Source organism: Anabrus simplex, chromosome 2 (genome assembly GCF_040414725.1).
Source record: "Anabrus simplex isolate iqAnaSimp1 chromosome 2, ASM4041472v1, whole genome shotgun sequence".
Taxonomy (NCBI): Eukaryota; Metazoa; Arthropoda; class Insecta; order Orthoptera; family Tettigoniidae; genus Anabrus; species Anabrus simplex.
Window position 1 is genome coordinate 1,088,413,505 of NC_090266.1, and position 20,285 is coordinate 1,088,433,789.

Genomic DNA, 20,285 nt, shown 5'->3' on the forward strand with positions numbered 1-20,285 from the left:
CCCACTATTTTCCAGATGCAAGCTCACAGCAGCGTGCCCCTAACCGCACGGCCAACTCACTTGGTCTTAACTGAATCGCCCTGTATAAATTGTGAATAACTGTAGATAGGATCTACACCACCTGGATACTACAGGCGTGAATTATTCAAACTTGAGACAGGACAAGATGTGCCTGGCTGCATATACAACCACTATTACGCACGAGTGGAACATGCAATCTTAAATGCTTGAGTTTCCTCCAATTCTTTCGACAGGGGTGATTAGCAATGCTCTCGAGACTGATTCTTCTGTGCTGCAATCTTTGCGACGTCCCAATAACTACGAGTGTAAGCTTTATAGTATATCATAAACAGTTATTGCGTGAAATAGCGTTCTCATATGGAAACGTGCAAGCCGATAAATTTTGTCAAAAGCCTGGAAAAGTACTGCATGTTCAACTATGAACCCCTTAATACCACTAAAGAAAGTGAAAACAGAATATCAGTATCTTAAACAGTTCATGACTTATTTGAGGTGGACATCTTAACTGAATAACACTATATAATTTGTGAATAACTGTAGATAGGGTGTACACCTACCTGGATACTAGAGGCATGCATTATTCGAACATGGGACAGGGAAAGATGTGCTTTGCTGCATATGCAACCACCAATACACAAGTGGAACATGCCCGAGTTTGCTCCAAATCTTTCGACAGGGGTGATGAGCAATGCTCTCGAGACATATTCTCCTGTGCTGCGAGCTGCACAACGTCCCAATAACTACGAATGTAAGCTTGAAAGTATCACATCAGCAGTTCTCATATGGAAACGTGTGTGCCGATACATTTTACAAGCCTAGGAAAGCACTGCATGTTGAATTAACGAAAGTGAAAACAGAATGTCGGTATCTTAATTAAATTATTTACGAGTTATTTCAGGTGGGCATCTTAGCTGAATAACACTTACAATTTGTTAATAACTGTAGATAGGATGAACACCTACCTGGATAACTCGCAATTGTTGTCGACAGGGTAGCTTCTTGTGATGCAGACCAGGCCAGGGGGGTGTTCTGTGACTGTTCCCTTTCATTGATATTAGGTGTTGTTAAGTGCCAAATCATCCCAGATGTATTTCTGCTGATGTACATTACTTCTTATGAACAAACAATACAGTGGGCTGTGCTATGTGGCATCTCTTCAAAATAACCGACATCCATGACTTACGTTGTGTTTTGGCCAGTCTTAAAGTTGTTGCCTACAAGTAGACAATTACACACTGCAATGTCATATAACAAATGAAGTACAGTGAAACCTCGGAATGCAAGTAACTTGGTCTACGAGTGTTTTGCAAGACAAGCAAATATTTTAAATAAATTGTAACTTGATAAGTGAGCGAGTTTCCGTAGTACGAGCGTCGCATGTGCCTATGTTTCCCCTCCCCTGTTCGTTTGTTGAATGGATGACCGAGATCTTTGGTCCTGTAGTGAACACATACCTTTCAGAAAATAATCTGCCGCTCAAAGCCTTGCTGGTTATGGACAATGCTCCTGCTCATCCTCCAGGTCTCGAGGCCTTAAGGACGACTTACTGGAGGAATCCAAGTTCGTTAATGTAAAGTTCCTTCCTCCCAACACTACTCCAGCCTATGGATCAGCAAGTCATTTCGAACTTCATGAAGCTAAACACCAAAGCACTAATTCAGCGATGATTCGAAGTGACCGAAGAAACAAACATTACCCTCCGAGAGTTTGGGAGATATCATTTCCCCATCGTGAAATGTCTGAAGGTCATCGATAAAGCCTGGGATGGAGTCACCAAGAAAACTCTCACTTCCGCTTGAGGAAAGCTGTGGCCTAAGTGTGTTCCTAGACATGACTTTGAGGGGATTGTTGGTGACAATGAGTCGCCGATTGCCGATGAAATTGTGTCCTTAGGGAAGACTATGAGGCTGGAGGTGAATGACAAGGACATTCAAGAGCTGGTGGAAGAACATAGCTAGGAACTGACCACCAATGAACGGATAGACCTGCATCGCGAACAACACGAGGAGGTTATGGAGATCTCGTCCGGAGAAGAGGAGGAGGAAAAGTCAATGGAATCTCTCACTTCAACTGAGATTCGGGAGAAGTGCAAAATGTGGGAAATGGTGCAAAATTTTGTAGAAAAACACCACCCGAATGAGGCTGTAACAGTGCGAGCGACGAATCAGTTCAATGACAATGCAATGTCACATTTTTGTGAAATCCTCAAAGAGAGGCAAAAGCAACAGTCATTGGAGAGGTTCCTCGTTAAAGTTGAATGAAAAGAAAACAATTCCAGTGAGCCAACAGATAACAGTGATTTCGTTAGTGAAATTCGTGCTACACAGTAAATCTTCTCATGTCATCTCTCGTCTCCTATTGTAAGGAAAAGCGCACTTCAATTTGTTTTACGTTATATTTTGTTTAAGAAATGGTATGCGAATAAATATTTTTTTTGTTGTGGACGAATCATCTGCGTTTCAATTGTTTCTTATGGGAAAAATTGTTTTGATATACGAGCGCTTTTGATTACAAGCATGTTGCCAGAACGAATTATGCTCGCAAGCTAAGGTTCCACTGTACTTAACTATGACGCTAATACTCTGTAACACTGCTATGAATTAGTTCCTACGTCACCGTAATATATGTAAACACAAGCAGTGGTCATATGATATTGATGATGTACACCTGCCTGTCGAAAGAATTGGAGCAATCTCAGGCAAATTTGATTACACGTTCCACTCATGTGTAATGTTATTGCATATGCAGACAGGCGCATCTTGCCCCGTCTCGAGTTCGAATAATGCATGCCTCTAGTATCCAGACAGATGTACCTACAGTAGCCATCAGTTTCTGTGCTTAGCGTAGTCATTCATGTACTTACCGCTGCATACAATGCCAGAATACGTATCCTTTATATTATGTTATACCGCATCAAAATAGACCTCATTGGAAATGAACTTTCAAAAGTAAGAAATCATGAGAAATTTGGCAGCTTATTGCAACGTATTACGACACATCACTGACGGCAGAACATTACTAATCCATTATAATTCAATACATTAACAAGTCTATTTGGCCTACATATATACATTTTTCATTATTTATATGTGAATACAGGTAAACACCGTTATACGCGGATTCGTTATCCGCGATTTCGCATATACGCAATTTTGGTTTTAAGTCTATTGCAGCCATCTGGTAACAGTACGTGGAAGCTGTAATGCCTTAAGGCGGGTATAGACATGCGTGCCGAACTCTGTAACGTACACTATGTCACGCGCCAAAGTTAAATGCTGCAAGCGCATATCAACGTGCATCTTCTGTCGTGTTTGTCGAGACGTGAATCGTCAGTTCCGGTCAGTAGAGCTGTAAAGTTGCACTTGACAGGTTTCGTGTTTAAAACGCCGGGTGAAAGGACAGAAAGTGTGACTGTCGAAGGAAAGAAGCGTATAGCAAAGTCACATTCGTTAGAAACAACGTTAGAAGTCTTGGACAGCTGTGAGAAACGTGAGCGTAGTGTTGACATTCAGCTTGCTTTGGGACTTCGTGAATCCTATGTGAAAACTATTGTTGACAATGCGGAATCAATTTGAAAAAACTGCTCAACCTTCTACTAATTTAAGTGTGACTGGAGTGACCAAATCTTGCTCGGAAGCGATGGAAAGAATGAATAGGATCGAGCATCACAACCAAACACATGCCTCTTTCTGGAGCTGCTATTCAAGCTAAAGCCAAGAGCTTGTATGCAGAGTTTAGTTTATTATTGTGTGTTTCAGTGTTTCAGAAACATGATAATGGTGGGTTTTTTTTAATACTAAGAATCTCTGCTTTATGTGAGTAAACGGAAACCTAATCCTATATTTTACATATAAAATGACTCTCGATTTACGCAAATTCGGTATGCGCGCCAATTCCGTGGAACGTAACTATCGCGTATAACGAGGTCTACCTGTACTAAATATAGGAGATACCTGAACATGTGACTTCTCATCCTACAACATGCTGAACACATTACGACTAATTGTTGTTCAACACACCTGTAGCTGACTTAGCCCTCTTCAGAAACACAGAACTAAATTTCTGCTCAAAGCACTTGCCTTGCCGAATTGATTTTAAGGTTAAAAGTTTCTCCAAAGTTTGTTCAGACAGGCAAGGATCTGAATAGTGCTTTTGTCTTTGTGACTCGGCTAAAAATCCTTTCACATTCTGCAAGGTTATGTGGAACTGATAAAATAGCAAGCGTCACTTTACAGAGTCTGCCATATTTAAGTAAACCATCAGCTGATTTCATCTGACCTACCAATGCCCACTGAACATAAATTCTTCCTTTTGCCAGGTCTGTTACTTTGAGCTGAAAGTTACAGAACTGGGAATGCCGAATATCAGTTTCTTTATCTAAATATTCAGAAACTTGTAAATGAAAAATCTCAGGCTAGTAAATGATGCCTTACTTATAGCAGAAATATTTGCAAATTCTGCATTAATTAAAACTTCATTTTTGAACAGACATTAGTTGACATACCTACGCAATCTCCAGAAATAACTATGATATACTCCCACCCTGCTCCAAATGTTAGATACAATGGTGAAATTGCCTGGGGCAGCTGGGTTCCTCCAAACAAGTGAGCTCACCGCTAAATGCACGCAATGACGTAGCAATGACTCGGCAGTTACGCTAACAGTATTGCAACATGTGCGTTGAAATGTCAAAACTTATTACAAAGCAGATCCATATATGATACTATGCAACAAGTCTTACTTTACATGGTTAAATGCTAATATTCACACACACATACACACAATTTAACTACAATCATGCAAGCGACAATCATAAGCGATTCATTGCTGTGTGTTTTCTTGAGACCAGCGGTCTCTTGTCCACTTCGTTATTAAATGGTGAAGCAAGTAGATAATTATTTTGCTGTATTAATTCCACTTTGACTGAACATGCAATGGTCAAGTGAGTCATGTTATTTAGCGAAATTCACATTGTTGAAGAAGTGCATAAAAATCAGATAAAGTTTATTTTATTTTTTTGAAAAAGCTAATTTCAATTTCTTCATCAAGTGAGATTTTCTATCATTAATTTTGTAAACATCAGATGTTAATTCAATTATTCAAGACTTCTTTTCTTAATTTACGAAATATTTTGGGAACCTGAGATGTTTCGATATGTGAAAATGCAAGGTATTTCTTTGGATTTCATTAGCCTTTATTAACTCCGTCCATACATAATTATGGACTGTTATGCCTATCAGCAATCAAATTGCAGGCCTCTGTACAGTTACTAAATGCCTCCACAATCCTCTATTTGTAACTACTGTCAGATATTTTATTATGGACATTCGAGTTTAGGCTTTAATTACTAACGAACCGATAGGCCTATTGCAAAGTGAGTTATACCAATATTTTCGTTGTTTAATTCTGCATTAGAGTATATAAGAGACATTGTTTTTGAAGTTCATTAAACATTTTTTATTTGCGGTTGTAGTAAATATTGTCCGGGTTTTTGGCTTCTTCTCTAGGAAGTGCTCATTTAGGAATATATACAGAGAAAACTACTTATCTGAGGGTAATGAAATTTTTATATGCTATAACCACACATATTTTCAGTGTAATACTCAAGTTGCAATTTTTTCAACCACCCCGAAAAGAGTTCTTATCATTTTTCTAAAGCAACTCTCCTCAGCCCATGATAAATATACAGCAGGAAACATGGGCTTGTTTTGAAGCACTCAGTCATGGTTATCAGAAACTACAACCAATGTAACCATACAGTGTGGTACCAAATTTATGAAGAATAATATTGAAGAGAGGTTTTGTGCATGCTGGTCTGTGCAATTAACAGCAGACAGAGTTAAGAAATTGGGCACAGTGTTGTGTACACTCGCCCCGGGTACTTGTAAAATGGAATGCCCGTCACCTTGGTTGAACTTGCATTGATTTTGAGTGCTATTTGTTTCTTTCAAAGTAAGGGGGGAAAATAGGGGACAAGAAGTTCCCTGTGTACCAGAAAGTGGCAGACTGTCTTGGATTATCGCTCTCGTCCGTGAAGAGAGGAGTAGCTGCTTCAAAAGAAAATGATGGAATTAGAATTAAATCATTTAGGTCAAGAAAGAAGCAGTGTATGAGACTGGGGTGTCCGAAAAATCAATCTCGGTGATTTTACTTTCAGCAAATACGAAGAAATAACCCTACACGATTTTTATATGAATGCGGTTTTTCCCACACTTAAAACTTTTAGAAAATATGGCAGATTTTCCTAATATGTCAATTTCTACGCTTTTGAAAGTAGTTAAAAGTTTGGGATTCCGATTCAAAAAACTCAACAGAATACCAGTGCTAATGGAACCTGTGACAGTTGCTGCAAACTGACATACCTACCTTAGACGAATTAGAGACATAAGAGCACAGGGCTGCAAGATCTTCTTTACAGACAAGATAACGTGTGGACAGAAGCACAGAATGAAATATGGGTGGCAAGAAAATGTGGTTGATGCTGTAGAAAACTTCGACAACTATAAGCTGTACAGAGGGAACATTCAGCAAATTTATGGAGGCGTGGAGGGTTCAAAACACCGTCTGACTCTGGGAAACGCATCATAATTTTACACACCGGAAGTGATGAAGGATTTCTTGACGGTGCATAACTTGTTTTATTGACAAGAAACGGAGGGGTGATTACCACAATGAGATGAACTCGACTCATTATGAAGAACGGTTCATGAAATTCCTGAGTTTATTGCCTCAAAGGTCGGCTGTCGTTATAGATGAAGCTCTATATCATACGATGGTGAATCCTTCAACTAAAAACCCAAATATGTCATGGCTGAAACCTGAAATTATATCTGTTAACATCACAGAAGTCCGCCTCTGTGGTGTAGTGGTTAGCGTGATTAGCTGCCACCCCCAGAGGCCCGGGTTCGATTCCCGGCTCTGCCACGAAATTTGAAAAGTGGTACGAGGGCTGGAACGGGGTCCACTCAGCCTCGGGAGGTCAACTGAGTAGAGGTGGGTTCGATTCCCACCTCAGCCATCCTGGAAGTGGTTTTCCGTGGTTTCCCACTTCTCCTCCAGGCGAATGCCGGGATGGTACCTAACTGAAGGCCACGGCCGCTTCCTTCCCTCTTCCTTGCCTATCCCTTCCAATCTTCCCATCCCTCCACAAGGCCCCTGTTCTGCATAGCAGGTGAGGCCGCCTGGGCGAGGTACTGGTCATACTCCCCAGTTGTATCCCCCGACCAAGAGTCTGAAGCTCCAGGACACTGCCCTTGAGGCGGTAGAGGTGGGATCCCTCGCTAAGTCCGAGGGAAAAACCGAACCTGGAGGGTAAACAGATGATGATGATGATGATGATGATGAACATCACAGAATATTTCACTACCACCTCCAGTTGAAGATTATAACAAATTAACTAAATCAGAACTGATTGTTTTTGCCAAGCCTTACTTTCAAACACTGGTAAAGAAGATGGAACAACTGACTAAACGACTTCAGATATGTGTACAGCTTGTTTGGTTACCAGTTACCACTGCGAGCTTAATCCAATGGAGCTCATTAGAGCTTACGTAAAAGGGAAAATATCAAAAGTAAATATGGCTAACACATTAGAAAAGGGTAGAGGTATGGACGCAATTAACGCTTTATGCCGAGAAGCCTTACATGCCGTAACCCCTGAACTCTGAAAACAATGTATTAAACACGCCAAAAAATCTGAATAAAACCAATGGGAGAAAGACGGACTGTCTGAGCCAGTCATAATCAACATTAATGGCAGCAGCACCGATTCATCGGAACACGGTGATTTTTCAGACAAGGAATATTGACAGAATTAAATGCTGTTGCCTAAATAAATGTAAATAATAATGTAAATAACCCTTGTCAAAATTGTACAGTGCGATATTCTTAAATTAGGAAGCCAACCCATTCTAAACCTGCCAGTGAAGGTCCAAGGTCCTCATCAGAAAAGGTGATGGGAAGTGGAATTTATAAGAGGAAATAAAATTAAGGGTTGAAAGCAAACGAAAAGCTGTGTTCATTGCGCGCGTGATTACTACTGAACATGGCAACCCTGCGCTCAAATACGGGATACTGACCGCACTTAAGCGACTGAAGCTATCGAGCTCTAGTCATCTTGGTCTCCCTTTACTTCTCTTACCCTCCATGACTGAGTTCATTATTCTCCTACGTAACCTACCCTCCTCCATTCATTTCACATAACCCCACCAATGAAGCCAGTTTGTGTGCATCGCTTCATCCATGATTTTCATTCCCAGCTTACCCTTGATATCTCCTCATTCGAATACCCTTCTGCCATTGTTCCCACATGTTTGTACAGCTATCATTCTTGCTATTTTCATGCATGTTACTTCTAACTTAAGAAAAGATATCCAGAGCCCATCAAGCTTGCAATCCATAATGGCAAAAGTGGTCTCAAAACAGAGCAGTGTAAAGATAGTTCCATCCAGGAGCTGATTTTTCTTACAGAATATACTACTGCTGATCGTGTGTACATAAAATTAGAGGAGAAGAATACAAACATACTTATCACAACATACATCTAACTTCAAACATATAAAATTAATGTATAAATCTGTTCCATTAAAAGTATTTTCTTTTAAATCATGAAGTAAATACTCTTGCCTACAGAAATTTCAACTGAGTTAAGAAAGTTTATACATTGCATTCTTGAAAAAATAAGTGACTGGCAGATTAGTGTCTCAGTAAACAATACACATACTAATTTCTGGGAGGCAAAAGATGAGTGTAGAACAGTGCATTTGAAAGGCATTTTCGTTATAGAAACAGAGGTGCCAACCTTTGAAGTGGGTTTTCAGTAATCCCCCCTTCACCCCGAAAATTTTCGAGTCATATCCAAAGTATCATCTACCTTCTCGATAATGACATCCCCTTTGCCCTTCCCGACAGCAATCTGTTCTGAAGTATTTCATATTACACAGCAAAATTTGCACAATACCAGTTAGTTCTGTCATAAAATATTCTTTGTAGCTTGTTTCGCACCCAGCAGATGCTCTTCAGTGTGGACTTCCTTGAAGCATCCTTCCCCCTGTGATGAAACATTCGCCTTCTGAACCACAAGAGTTTCCGATGTAGATGTGCTCCATGTAGTCCTGAATTCCCTCCGATTTTTCCTATCAACACTGAAAATGCTTTCTGCGGGAGAGTTACTGTCAGATACACTTAATGCTGTAAATACAATATTACCTAGGGTTTTATAAAGGAGACGAGCTCTTTCAATCACAATGAACTTTTAACGCTAACGGGTAGCAAATGGAAGCGACGGTACAAGTATCACAGCCAAATCACAAACGCTGAAAAGGGGAGGGCTCAGCAGTAATGCTCGAAAGGATTCATTTTTCCCCCTTTTCTTTTTCTCCCCATAGAAATGTGTTTTTGTGATATTGTCGCTTTTTCGTAATAATATCCCCTTTGAGCGTAATGCCGTAATCGTGAGGTGAAATCCGTTATGATTACGGATAACCCGTAATAGTTGGCACCTCTGTAGAAATATTATGATTTTCAGTGTTCAGTAGTAAAACCTCACCTAGGACATCTACTTCTCTACCCCTTTGCTCAAAGGTTCACAGTCTCCCAGGTAACCTAACCTCCTCTATTCACCTTGCATGACCACCCACCTCTGAAACCAGTTCATGTGTACTACTTTATCCCAAATATTCATTGCAAACTTAGCCTTCATTATGAATACCTTCCTGTCACCATTCTTATCGCTTTGTACCATGATCATTCTTTTCATGTCTGTTTCCTCAAAATAACCCTATGGCACAACAGCAAGCAACTGCTGCTCTGCTTGTAGGCCTGCAGATCAGGAGGTGATGCTTTGTCAGCGCAAGAATCCTCTCAAGAGTTATTCTTGGTTTTCTAGACCTGGGCCACTATCTCCCCGTCAGATAGCTCCTCAGTTGTATTCACACACGCTAAGTGGACCTTGAACCAGCCCATAGATCCACGATTTAAAAAAAGCGCCAGGAATTGAACCGGGGCCACTGGGGGCAAATTGTCTGTTACCTCCAGCTAATGAAATTTCCAGCTTTCAATTTTTGAACACCAAAGATGGACTAAAAGTATAATCTGTTCTGTGAACTCACAGGGTGACCGCCGGTAACCTAAATCTGTTTTCCCTGGGATATTTTTTCCTGCATTAAATTTAGAGGGACACAGTACATAATAGTGACGCTCGAGCATGTCTATCATATTCTGGAATCATCATCTTGAAACGGGTTAGGAATCTGTTCCTGTAATAAATGGAAGTGTCTTTCGAATTTGTATGCAGGTCAACTAGTGTGCATAGAAAGAAGCACCAATGACACATACCCTTCTTTTTTTTTTTTTTTTTTTTTTCAGTGATAATTTTGCTTTTCCATAATCATTTCTAATGAATAATGAGGCAACATCTGTAATAATTATGGGCAATCCATAATAGTTAGCACCTCTACATAATTTGCATAAAATACACACTTCCTTGTTTTATAAATTTTTTTTTTTAGATATGTTAGAGAGTAACGTTTATATTTAACTCTTGTGTTTGGCAGACTGGAAAGCTGTTAAGTTATATTTAACCGAGTAGTTGCTTTACACTGCACAGACACAGATAGTCTTATGGCGACGATGGGATAGAAAAGGGCTAGGAGTGGGAAGGAAACAGCCGTGGCCTTAATTAAGGTACAGCCCCAGCATTTGCCTGGTGTGAAAAGGGTAAACCACAAAAAATCATCTTCAGGACTGCTGACAGTGGGGTTTGAACCCACTCTCTCCTGGATGCAAGCTCACAGCTGCACACCCCTAACCGCACGGCCAACTCGCCCGGTATGTGGCTTCCTTATCAACAAATTTTTCATTAATAATATTATACAGTAAAGTAAGTCTTGTTATTAGGAGAACAAGGCAATTACAAATTTATAGGGTAATTTATTGTCTACAAACATTTAATTTTACTATCAAAGTAAGACCTGGAAAAAGTTATCATTAAACGTGAATTGTAAGCTACACCACACTCAAACTAATGCAATACTAGATAAGCTGCACACCTCATGTACCGCCATATTCGAGCGGTTATTGCAAGTATAATATGCTTACAATATTGTGATTTTTTATTCCACCTTTTCAATACAATTGGTTTTATGTTGTTAGATCATAATGCTACAACACTGTTTTATAGGGACATGTTTCGCTTGATATTCAAGCATCCTCAGCCTATATAATCATCTCAAGGTTAAGACCTATCGTATTTGATTAGTTTTGACAAATTTGTGCTTAATTATAATTCTAACAATAAAGTAATAAAATATATAAAGATAGGAATTTATTATGAACACATTAATAGTTTAACAATATGAATGACTATACTAAAATTGGAATATCCGTTAATTCTAAAGATATTGACAACCAAACCACAGTGTCTTCAAATGTTAAAAATTTGGCAAAAATTGTTTTCTCAAAGTTCTAGTTTATTAAAAACAATTGTAATTTGACTTCTATGTTAAAACTTGAGTCGTAATTATAGTTAAAACTTATTGGTGTCTTAAGATTAAAATCTTGGATCCTTTTGGAATTCAGCTTCTTGTTTTAATTTGGAGGCTTGCTACTGTAATTTAATAGTTTTAGACAGTAAAATGTTGAATTAGTTTCATCGAACTAGTCTTGTTTTTACGATCAGATTTTCCGTCGGTAGTAGTTTGTATTTATGAGGTACTTAGTCAAAAGGGACGCCAATCCAATATCTTGAGGAGTTGATTTGTTTCTTTCATAATATTTGAGTGATGGTGCGCCAGTAACAAAGGAAATTTACGTGAATAATGTTGTGTGTTATTGTGCTTTTACAGTGATCTAATGGTATGTATTCACTAACCCCTTTGACTGCTACTACGAAACCTTGTGGACTTTGTTACATTATGGCGACTGTTATCTGTTGTGGTTCTACTCCTTGTGTTATACGTATGGAAAAGCTGTTGTGGAGGACGGGTAGGGGATTTAGGGGAAGAAATATTACGCGGGGCGTTAGACATTGGCGTATAATGTGGTGAGGAGTCGTTATCTGTTGTCGAGGTGGGGGTAGGGGAGGAGACTGTAGACGGGGCGTTGGGCCTTGGCATGTTGTATGGAGGGGAATCTTTGTGTGTTGTCTAAGTAGTTTCTGTGGTGGGAGTTTTCAGATTAAATATCTTAAAGAATTTACTATTATCTGATTTGAAAGTTTGTAATAATATTGGCAATTGCTCTATTAACGGACTTTTTATATCGACCGCGTCATTCAATTTTTTCCTTATTAAAATATTGGTCCAAATAAATATATATATTTTCAAACTCCGTCATTAGCTTCCCCTTTTCAATCCTTTTGATTATTGTGAGGTCTTTGTCTATTGAGGTATAATGTTGGCCGGTTTCTTTCATATGGTTACTCATTGTGGAATATATATTATGTTTTAAGGCGTTAAAGTGTTTCATGTATCTAGTAAGGAAGCTGCGGTCAGTTTGGCGAATATATGAAAATTTACACTGTGCGCATGATAGTCTCTATATTCTGGAGCCTTGAAATTTGTTATTGTTGGAGTTTACTATGTAGCCTTCAAAACACACAACACCAATAAAAACTTATTCTTTAATCATAACATAGTAAACTCCAACAATAACAAATTTCAAGGCTCCGGAATATACAGACTATCATGCGCACAGTGTAAATTTTTATATATTGGCCAAACTAGCCGCAGCTTCCTTACTAGATACATGAAACACTTTAACGCCTTAAAACATAATATATATTCCGCAACGAGTAACCGTATGAAAGAAACTGGCCATCAATATACCTCAATAGACAAAGACCTCACTATAATCAAAAGGATTGAGAAGGGGAAGCTAATGACTGAGTTTGAAAATATATATATTTATTTGGACCAATATTTTAATAAGAAAAAAAACCTGAATGACGCGGTCGATATTAAAAGTCCGTTAATAGAGCAATTGCCAATATTATTACAAACTTTCAAATCAGATAATAGTAAATTCTTTAAGATATTTAATCTGAAAACTCCCACCACTGAAACTACTTAGACAACACATAAAGATTCCCCTCCATACAACATGCCAAGGCCCAACACCCCGCCTACAGTCTCCTCCCCTACCCCCACATCGACAACAGACAAGGACTCCTCACCACATGATACGCCAATGTCTAACGCCCTGCCTAATATTTCTTCCCCTAAATCCCCTACCCGTCCTCCACAACAGCTTTTCCATACGTATAACACAAGGAGTAGAACCACAACAGATAACAGTCGCCATAATGTAACAAAGTCCACAAGGTTTCGTAGTAGCAGTCAAAGGGGTAAGTGAATACATACCATCAGATCACTGTAAAAGCACCATAACACACAACATTATTCACGTAAATTTCCTTTGTTACAGACGCACCATCACTCAAATATTATGAAAGAAACAAATCAACTCTTCAAGGTTTTGGATTGACACCCCTTTTGACTAAGGATCTCATAAATACAAACTACTACCAATGGAAAATCTGATCGTAAAAACAAGACTAGTTCGATGAAACTAATTCAACATTTTACTGTCTAAAACTATTAAATTACAGTAGCAAGCCTCCAAATTAAAACAAGAAGCTGAATTCCAAAAGGATCCAAGATTTTAATCTTAAGACACCAATAAGTTTTAACTATAATTACGACCCAAGTTTTAACATAGAAGTCAAATTACAATTGTTTTTAATAAACTAAAACTTTGAGAAAACAATTTTAGCCAAATTTTCAACACTTGAAGACACTGTGTTTTGGTTGTCAATATCTTTAGAATAACGGATATTCCAATTTTAGTATAGTCATTCATATTGTTAAACTATTAATGTATTCATAAATTCCTATGTTTATAAATTTTATTACTTTATTGTTAGAATTATAATTAAGCACAAATTTGTCAAAACTAATCAAATACGACCAGTCTCAACCTTGAGATGATTATATAGGCTGAGGATGCTTGATATTCAAGCGAAACATGTCCCTATAAAACAGTGTTGTAGCATTATGATCTAACAACATAAAACCAATTGTATTGAAAAGGTGGAATAAAAAAATCACAATATTGTAAGCATATTATAGCAAATTCAATAAAGTTCTAATCATGAGATTAGTTGCATGTAAGATTGCAAGTATGTCAATCTTTTTTCATTCACTCTCCTTCACTGCCCTGCACGCTCACTATTATCTCTATATATCTCTCTCAAAGTACTACTCGCTGCGAGGGACTGTCATTACATCTACATATTAGTCTCGCTTGATCATTGTGCTCGGGTCCAGTCATATATTGAAAGTTTAACTTTCACATGCCAAGTCGTTTCCCCGTATTTTCTGCATTTTTATTTCCCTGTGTTTCCAGGAAACTGGTGCCCTGACATATCTTTTCTGCAGAATATCACTAACTGAATCATTTGTTACTTCTTTAACATTTACATTTGTATTATGTACAATATGCTCGTACCATGAAACTGGTATAGGAAGGCGAGTCACAAAATTACTGATGTTTATTACCAAAAATTAACAAGCCACTTAAGTTACACTTCAATGATTAACTCACCATAGACACAACAAACAACTCTGATGGAGCCACTCTCTGGAGGTACTCAGGGTCGCGGCTCTTTAAACGGTCCAAATACAGCAATGCCAGAACTAGAGAACAAGGAGACACGCTTGCTTTTCTAGAAAATGTTGCAGCTTCTCCCAAGTCCAAACTCTGGATGCTATGCTCATGCTTAGCTTCGGTGAATAACTCTGCTGCAAGCTCTGAAAATGAAATGCATATAATAAATCTAGCATATATATTAAGAAAAGAAAGTGAAGTCACAATGGAGCAATACATGGATTAGTGAATATTCTACCATAGTATTCATATCCTTCATAACCCCTTCTATATCTTTAAAATGTTTTACATTTCTCTCGTAAATGTCTAACAGACAGAAATATTCACCGAGAGGTATACTTCAAGACTATTGTCTTCTCATTCATGATTCAAGGTCACATTTACACTCTGTTCAATCAATCAATCATCACTGATCTACAGTTAAGGATGATTTGGAATAAATACACAATTTATTGAAAATCTCCCTTGATAAATTATTCCAATCCATAATTCCTCTTCCCATACACAAATATTTATCCAAATTTGTCATCTTGAATTCCAACTTTATCTTCATATTGAACCCTTGAACTTACCATTCCATCGTTGGTCGGCTACAGCAGAGCAATATTGAACTCTTAAATCTTGGGTCGTTGCAGGGAGAAATTCGGTCACGATCTTAACCAAACGATGGGGTTCAGAAGAGAGCCTAACTACTTGAAATGAGGAGTAATTACGTGCTTACTAACTTTTATTAAATTCGAAATGGCACGACAACATTATTATTTTATATAAATCCTTGAAATAAAAAAATTATAAATCATTTATTAATGAATATTTCAAACGCAGTCACATTGCATAGCGTTGATTTATTTCTCACAATATCGAAGAGTTGCTTCGGGGAAAGTAATAAATTAGTGGACAGCGAAACTGAAAAACTGAAAAAGGAAAAACCTGAAAACCGGGCACCTATTATTCCAAACGATAACTGAGAATTAATCCACACGATCCGTGGAAAATCTGACTTCCAACAAGTAGAACGCCTGATTTCCTCTCAATTAAGGTTATCCACCAGTCGAATACCCTTGCGGATACGGAACACTCGCCGAATGGACCCTTAATCGAACCAAATTGACTATCAGTTGCTTTGGATAGGTTGCGAAATATTACGGGAAAGCATGGTGTTCACTACGAGTTAACAGCAGCATTCACAATTGAAATAAAATTCCACCATGTATTTGTCATTCATGACACCCTTAAGTGATAAAATAATCCCGATGCTAAACGTCATCACCCAAACAGCTGTTCAGAAGGAACCAACAACACCATGATCCGCGAGGATCTTATGTTACGTCGTTCTGAAGGAACAAAACTGCAAAATGCAGGAAACACTTATTCATCACGCATTTAGAAGAAATGCCAAACACTGAAGTTAATTAAAAAGTGGTAAATCACTTGAAAAGTCTTATTATCAAACCGATTTTCAGGTTAGAAATGGTTACGTTACGCTTAATAAAATTACCAGTCCACATTGAAAAATACAACAACTTAAGGAATTCCTTCCTTCTTAAACAATGACTACCATTACAGATCCATCTACTTATTGTTTGTCCCAACACACATCTACAAAGTTATCACTTAATCGAATTCAAAATACGTATAAAATGCCAGAACGACGAAATTTAAAATAAAAATAATATTACTGGCTGACGAATCAAAACCACATTCGCAATTCAAGTCTCTCACTAATGCATTGAGTGTCAATGTGCACACTATCAAAGCGAAACGGACGTCAGAACGACAAAACAATTAAGTCCGTAAAATAAAATAAAATATCGAAGTTATTTTAACTCAACACGCATGGAGAATTACAGTAAAATATTCAATCACCGCTAGGTCGATATCCAATGTTGGGCAACCCTCATTTGCCGATAACGGTCCCATATCTTAGGGAGCCCCTTCCAGCTGTTGGGAGCCACGCACAAGATTGGCCTCATTATTACCGATCTAACCCTCTTCATATTTCATATTTTACTGTAGATGCTACCATCACACAGGTCACTTCGCAAAATCATCTAATCTGAGACTTGAGTATGTACGGCTGACATCCCAGACCAATCGTTGGGCTTACTTAAAGTCTGTATACCCTAACACTAATCACTATGTACACGTACCCTCCTAATTCTATCGTTGAGCGTGAACTAGGACGTCTCATCATCAGTATACTCCTAGGATAACATGTGACGTCCTAAATCTATTGTCGGGCGGAAACTGGGTCATATTATGCTTCCGCTAGCATATCAGGCGAACCAGCAATTTCAAACAAACACTGACATTTCAGTTGTAGACCTGGTCAGACTAATAACATGCAACGGAACAACGTCTCTTACTACTAAACAACGCAAGTCGGGAAATGCAGTAAGTCTATCTCATTACAAAAACAACGTGAAGTTGAAAAATAAATATTGTGTGGTGAGCAATCCCCCAACTCAAACACGATCTCAGCATGCGCAATGAAGTTTTAGGGAAGAATAATAGTTCCCAACACACGTCTACCATTTAGTGGATGTTGTCAAAATAATAATCATCACCACCGCATTGGAAACCCTCAAATCGCCTACCGTCATTTCCAAATATTTATATCCATGACTATCCAGTGAAACGAAATTCAATAAATTTACATGGTCAAACAACACCAACCGTGTATTCTAAATGCTCTTTTATCCTTGAGGTCACATTATCCTAGTATTCATACTGACTTTACGTAACTGGTCGCTTGACTTTTACTACCATGATTTTAAGTCTTTACTAGAATCGCTTTTCACCTGGGATCTTACTAGAAATCTACTGTGCATCACACAGTAGTCGCCTCAATTTTCGGATTGTTAGCGGAATACACTACAGCCTGCCGCATAAAATTTCACATTTAATATACAGTCTGTCTCACAAATCCTTCCTCGGCAAACATAGCCTGTCTCAAAACTCATTCTCCTCGCCTTATCCCGGCGGTATTACTTAAAATCCAGGCTCCCTTTCACCTTCAATATTTCTACCAATCTCATCTCCACATATATAAATTCTTCGCTCTCAATCCATTTTTCTTATATTTCAAGACCCTTTTCAAATTTCAATCCTCTTGTGAAAAACAATAACCATTATAAAATACACCTCTTTATTTTACTGTTACTACAACTTTCGTATCTCGAGAGTACAAGAACACAGCGCGATTTTCCGTATCATCGACATACACGATGTCACAAAATTTTACTTCCCATGAATAAAACATAACTTTATCGGATTTCACTGGAAATTTTCTAAATGCCTGCGATCCTTGTAAAACATACTTGTTAAATGCACTTTTAACATAGGAAAATTTTATCCCACGGTAGACATTATTATTATTATTATTATTATTAATTTCGACAAAAATTTCTGAATTCAAATGATATTTGAAATTAAAACATTCGCCAAGACTACTTTACCATTATCACTTTTCTAATTTTACTCACTTCGGACAATATATCGAAGAACAATAACACAAGATTCCAACGTCGCATTTTATAGTTTGTTGACGTGAATTTTACAAAACTAAAATTTTCACACTCTGACCAAAATTATAACACTTTTTGCCTGATAATTACAACTATCACCCGACACACGTCTTGAAAAATTGGTTGGGACAAACAACAGCCTAACTACAACATAATACAAAATATAGACAGACCTGCATTGATGTCATCTTCAATATTCTGGCTACATTTAGCCAGCTGCCCTCGTGCTTAGCCGCACATGGATACAAGGAACATCATCTTCTTAAATATATCAATCTTACAAATACTGCCTTTTCACACGTTATTAAATGACACCACAAATCACGCACTTCCTTCGTTATGATTTTGTACAGCAAACCACCTTCGTTCTGCAGTCGACTGCAACTGTCTCCCTTCTCCCCAGACTCGGCTTTCATTCACCCTAATACAACAGGTGTTCCACAGATAACGAAATCAGAACTACTCTGACTAGCTTCCCAACTCCCTTAACACTTTCCAACACACACGAGGTGATACAATAAAATCAGCTATGTATTTAAACAGACGCCTATGCTTTCACAGTTTTGTCGGCGAAAGTTCAGAAAAATTTCTATCACCTTCCCTTTCTAACAGTAGATGTGAACCGCAGCCACGAACATGTACTAAGTTATTTGGAGATCAATCTTATACACTTTTTCTGCCGACGACGGGCGTAAGCTTCCGCTGCTTCAGAAACCAGACCGACACTGAGAAATATGCAGAGGGGGGTTTCTTTTATAGTATTATGAGGTGATGCTACTCACACCACTAAGCTTGATTATGCAATCTGCTAATTTCGCGTCCAATAGACCGATTTTCATGAAACTTGTTCCAGAATTCCGGACAGACTTGCGATTTATTTAGATGTTAATCTCATAATTTTACCACACTTGCAACAGGTGAAATAAATTATTTCTGCCCGGGCTTTTCGTGGGTTTTCTTCATCCACTGACCTTGGCACGTGGAGCTAGTCCACTGATCTGACGCTGATTTGTACTTAGGCTTAACTGCATTTATATTTACCCTGGGGGTCCTGTCTTCACGTAGGGTTTAAGAATAATTTAGATTATTTATTTCTGTATTTACTGTGTTGCCAACATCTCTCGTTACGAAGAATTCCGTGAATATAAAATATTGTTGAATACTCGCAGTTCACCGAAGTGTCACGGCATTTCACGAGCTTGCGGCTCGGCCTGACACGGGGCGCTCGCTCCGAGACAGCCAGACTCACGAAATGGCCGCCCTCAAACAAATAAAAGTAGCTTGTTATTTGAACTAAATATTGAGAAAAATAAAAAATAATTTTCTCATCGTAGAATTATGGGTTCAATATAATGATCATTGCTACCTTCAAAAGCTCCACTCAAGAGCTTGTTCATCTACCAAGCCATCTCTTCACCAATAACGGACCAACTATATTGGTATTAGTTTGGAACATAACGTTTGCTCACGCAGCTTGTCTCCTTACTCTCAAGTCTTCCCAGCCCAAAGTTTGAAATATTTTGGTAACACAACTCCCTTGTTGGAAAGCACCCAGAACTGTTCATTTTGCTTTCCTTTGGGTCTTTTCCAGTTCTTAAATCAAGTAATCCTGGTGTGTATCCCATACACTGGGGTCTTACAAGAGTCTTCTATGCCCTCTTTATTACAACCCCTAAATGCCTCAATCATAGGAAGAGATCTGTAACATTCATTTACAACCTCGTTAATGTGATTATACCAATGAAGATGTTTCCTTATATTAACACCTAAGTACTTACAATAACATACTTTCACCTCATCAATACAGTAATTGGAATTGAGAGGATTACCTCTATTTGAAACTTACCACCTGACTTTTCATCCTGTTTACCACCATGCCATTGTTCTGCTGTGCACCTCACAATATTGTCAAGAGCTTCTTGCACTCGTTCACAATCCTGTAACTTATTTACTGCTCTATGAAGTGTATCGTTTGCAAAAAGCCTTATCTGCAATTCCAGTTCTTATTCATATCTTTTATAAACATAGAAAACAAAGGTCCAATAATACTTCCCTGTGGGCTTTCCAATCTTA

General features: G+C 38.3%; 1 protein-coding gene across 1 annotated transcript in view; it reads right to left on the reverse strand.

The window, feature by feature from the left end:
• Positions 1-20,285, reverse strand: part of LOC136864715 (protein CNPPD1) — a 164,028-nt gene that overhangs the window by 101,396 nt on the left and 42,347 nt on the right. The window contains exon 3 of the mRNA XM_067142047.2: positions 14,623-14,828. Coding sequence (XP_066998148.1) covers positions 14,623-14,828 — 206 coding nt within the window. The remainder of the gene's footprint in view (positions 1-14,622; positions 14,829-20,285) is intronic.